At 26.0% G+C, this 1,941-nt stretch overlaps 1 protein-coding gene across 1 annotated transcript in view; it reads right to left on the reverse strand.

Moving 5' to 3' along the window:
• Positions 1-1,579: 1,579 nt before the first annotated feature.
• LOC108577088 (protein FAM195A-like) overlaps positions 1,580-1,941 on the reverse strand; it is a 2,170-nt gene continuing 1,808 nt past the window's right edge. The window contains exons 5-6 of the mRNA XM_017940186.1: positions 1,877-1,930; positions 1,580-1,650 (exon numbers count right to left, since the gene is read on the reverse strand). Of these exons, the coding sequence (XP_017795675.1) occupies positions 1,580-1,650; positions 1,877-1,930 (125 nt within the window). The remainder of the gene's footprint in view (positions 1,651-1,876; positions 1,931-1,941) is intronic.

Below are 1,941 nucleotides of genomic sequence, written 5' to 3' on the forward strand. Positions count from 1 at the left end.
TGTTTAAATATTTGTTTAAAATATTTTGTATTTGTGAATTTAAAAGGTTAAGCAGCTAACCACTCAATTGAAGTATGTATAACCTATTTTATTTTATTATACAACACAATTTTTTTCACCCTTTCTCAAAACATTATTTTTAATAAAATAGTAATAATGAATAACAATTGGTTTTGTAAATTTCTTTTTCCTTTTCTTTTTTGTTTTTTAGTACATAAGAATTGAATATTATACCATAGACAATTTAAGTAGTTAGATATCATCAGTCCTTGTAGGAAGAGTCAATATGTATCAAATATTATGCTTTATATATTTATAAATTTCTATTTCTTTAAAGTAAGTATTAAGAAAGTTTAAATCCAGGCAATAACATGAAACCTAAAGAACTTATAATTGAAAAGAATATAAAAGGATTAAGAAGAAAATTGTAATGTATATAAAGATGCGTTTATTTATAATTGCATAATTCAGCCTCAAATGGCCAAATGTTGCACTACATTTTGACTACTTCTGCAAACTCTGCTTTTCAAAAATATCAAATTTCACATTGAAATCTTTAATAATCATTTGTTTGAGTGTATGTAAAGCTAAGCCAACTTAAAGAATTAGAATATAATTCACATAGATCAATGTGAAATAAGAATTCTGAAAGTAAGTTTGCAAATACATTAATGACAAGTTTCATCTTGTCCAGTAATCATATAACAACCTTAAACATTATCAGTCTACAAAGTTATACTAAAGTTTGCTTACATAAAAGTATTTAGATACAGCTGTCATAACAATATCAGCATAGTATCATGCATTCATACAAACGATGCATGTAATATGTACATCATTCTATGATTAAAAATTCATTATTTTCACGCTGCATTCATACCACGCAAAGATTTTTGTGTATACTTAACCCTATCTGGTATGTATTTATGAGTTATATCTTCACTTGCATTACTTTAAAAACTTACAAACGGAAATAGTGACCATATTTTATATCACATTATTTATTGATTACTTTTAATTTGGATTATTTTTCATATTTAAGCAAAATCTCTGTACACTTTTACATTGTTGAAATTGGAGTAGACTTGTAAATATGAAGCAACATTAAAGAAATGTGTAATTTATATGTATTGTTGTATCATATATCCATTGACACTGTTGATAAAAATGCATATTTAATTGATGCAAATCATTGCCAACATGAATTTTATAAATTTAATTTTGAAATTACACAAATACTGAAAACCGCATTTACAGTTTTACAAAAAAATATACACACACATGCACACACGCACACACCCACGCGCGCGCGCGCGCACTCACACACACACTCACACACATGCTATCATGGTACATATACATTCTGCATGAATTATATAACAGTTTAAATTCACCAACTGTAATTTTGTAGTATCTAACAAATCAAGTTCACTTCTAAACCTCAGGTTTAACTCTATACAATTATTAATTGATTCTTAGATTACACTTAAAACACAAAACAGGCTCATTTCTAGCACTGTTTGCCATTCTATACTACTTCAAGATGTATCTTCATAACTTTTATAAATTTCTCTTTTTTTCAAAGTGACTTTGTGATATTATTAAATAATCGTTTACCCCACCATGATTCCAAATCAAATGGTTTAAAGTCTGAAACAGCACAATTAAAATGAATATCTAATATGTAACTTTATAACAATGTTTACAAAAATTATCTTATTGTTTTGGTAATAAATAAATTATAAAAATGTATATAAGAATAACATTTATCTTTTAGTTAACATATTTACTAATATTTAATCACAAACACATACTAATTCTTTTACTGTATCACAATTATTTATCCTTTTTAAAAAAGCTAAGTACAAAAACTCACCTTGAAGGGTAACATTTGGTTCACCATCATTGTAATATACTATAGAGTTAGGACCTGAAATATAT

This window comes from Habropoda laboriosa, unplaced genomic scaffold (genome assembly GCF_001263275.1).
Source record: "Habropoda laboriosa isolate 0110345459 unplaced genomic scaffold, ASM126327v1 scaffold486, whole genome shotgun sequence".
NCBI classification, from domain to species: Eukaryota; Metazoa; Arthropoda; class Insecta; order Hymenoptera; family Apidae; genus Habropoda; species Habropoda laboriosa.